The sequence below is a fragment of the Monopterus albus genome, unplaced genomic scaffold (genome assembly GCF_001952655.1).
Source record: "Monopterus albus unplaced genomic scaffold, M_albus_1.0 scaffold3676.1, whole genome shotgun sequence".
In the NCBI taxonomy this organism is placed as follows: domain Eukaryota; kingdom Metazoa; phylum Chordata; class Actinopteri; order Synbranchiformes; family Synbranchidae; genus Monopterus; species Monopterus albus.
The window spans coordinates 1-1,067 of record NW_018131544.1 but is presented as its reverse complement, the minus strand read 5'-3'; the positions used below and the strand labels follow the sequence as shown (position 1 = coordinate 1,067).

The following is a 1,067-nucleotide window of genomic DNA, read 5'->3' as shown; positions in this document are numbered from 1 at the left end:
TGTTTCCAGTGTTTATGCTAAGCTGATCAAACACCTAACCTTAAGTGTAACCTTATATTTATCCGACAGATACAATAGTGATCAATTGTCTCATTTAAATCTCAGCAGCCAAACACACAGGCATATTTCCCAAAAATCACAGACTTTTCTTTAAGCATGGCCACAACTGCTCCTCACCTCTGTCAAGACCCACTCCTGTTGTGGTGCCACACTGGTGCCCTTTCCCTTCAGCTGGCAAAACTCAAGCTTCACTGGCTCTGGATGGGGAGTAGCATGAATACACAGCTCCTTTCCAATGTTATGGCGCAGCTCCTTTTCAGATGTGTATTCAAAGTACTAGACGAGGCAATCATCCAATTAGAAACACACCTGCTCTAGAGATTATCTTCAGTTCTAAATTTCACATGTGTAAGTTAGAGAGAGTCATTGTACCTGGTTGCGTCCCATGTTGTGGCACTGGAACATGATCATAGGTTTATCTCCTTGGTTGTTCTCTCCAGCATCCAGACAGGTTTGAGATCCTGAGTTTCTAATCTGGTACAAACACAGACAGTTACAGTAAGATACAATGACAGCTCTGCAGCATGTGAAGTGTGCTGTATCACTGATGTTCACATACAGACAAAGAGACACATGACTTACTGATCCAGATTTTTCTGGGTTTGCATCTGGAACAAACATCTCTGGGTAGATTGTGTTTAGGTACCAGGTGAAGTTCTTGCACTGCAGCTGCTCTCTCAGTTTCAGACGATCAGAGATGTCCCCATAGTTGTGCTAGAACGGTGAAAGCGCTACATTTAATACCATTAAAACAATCACTTACAATTGCATTACCATATCACATCACCCAGTGGGGGTATAAATTCTAGCAATAAATGTGTATTCATGTGTCTTTAACATCTGAACATTGTTACTCTTATCGGCAAGCCACACTGACCTCACTGGCCATAACTGCAGCATTCTTGTTTCGTCGATAGTAGATCTTCTTGTAGCCATCCATCCAGACCTCAGCCAAGCGCACCTGGTTGCGAGTGATGACCTCTGTGCCCTTGGGGAAGGTGTGGGGG

General features: G+C 43.6%; 1 protein-coding gene across 1 annotated transcript; it reads right to left on the bottom strand.

The window, feature by feature from the left end:
• Positions 1–63: 63 nt before the first annotated feature.
• On the bottom strand, positions 64–1,061 carry LOC109954143 (polypeptide N-acetylgalactosaminyltransferase 6-like). Its single transcript, XM_020589546.1, has 4 exons — positions 938–1,061; positions 643–774; positions 433–534; positions 64–336 (listed from the first exon to the last, which is right to left on the bottom strand). The coding sequence occupies exons 1-4, from the start codon at positions 998–1,000 to the stop codon at positions 151–153; spliced, it is 483 nt and encodes a 160-aa protein (XP_020445202.1). The 5' UTR covers positions 1,001–1,061; the 3' UTR covers positions 64–150.
• Positions 1,062–1,067: the final 6 nt, after the last annotated feature.

Bases quoted from the DNA above. Each gene is read 5' to 3' on its own strand.
- LOC109954143 (XM_020589546.1), bottom strand. From the start codon at position 1,000: ATGGATGGCTACAAGAAGATCTACTATCGACGAAACAAGAATGCTGCA. The intron at 775-937 runs GTCAGTGTGGCT...TCACCGTTCTAG, and splicing joins CTGCAGTTATGGCCAGTGAG to CACAACTATGGGGACATCTC. The intron at 337-432 runs GTACAATGACTC...TGCCTCGTCTAG, and splicing joins ACAACATGGGACGCAACCAG to TACTTTGAATACACATCTGA.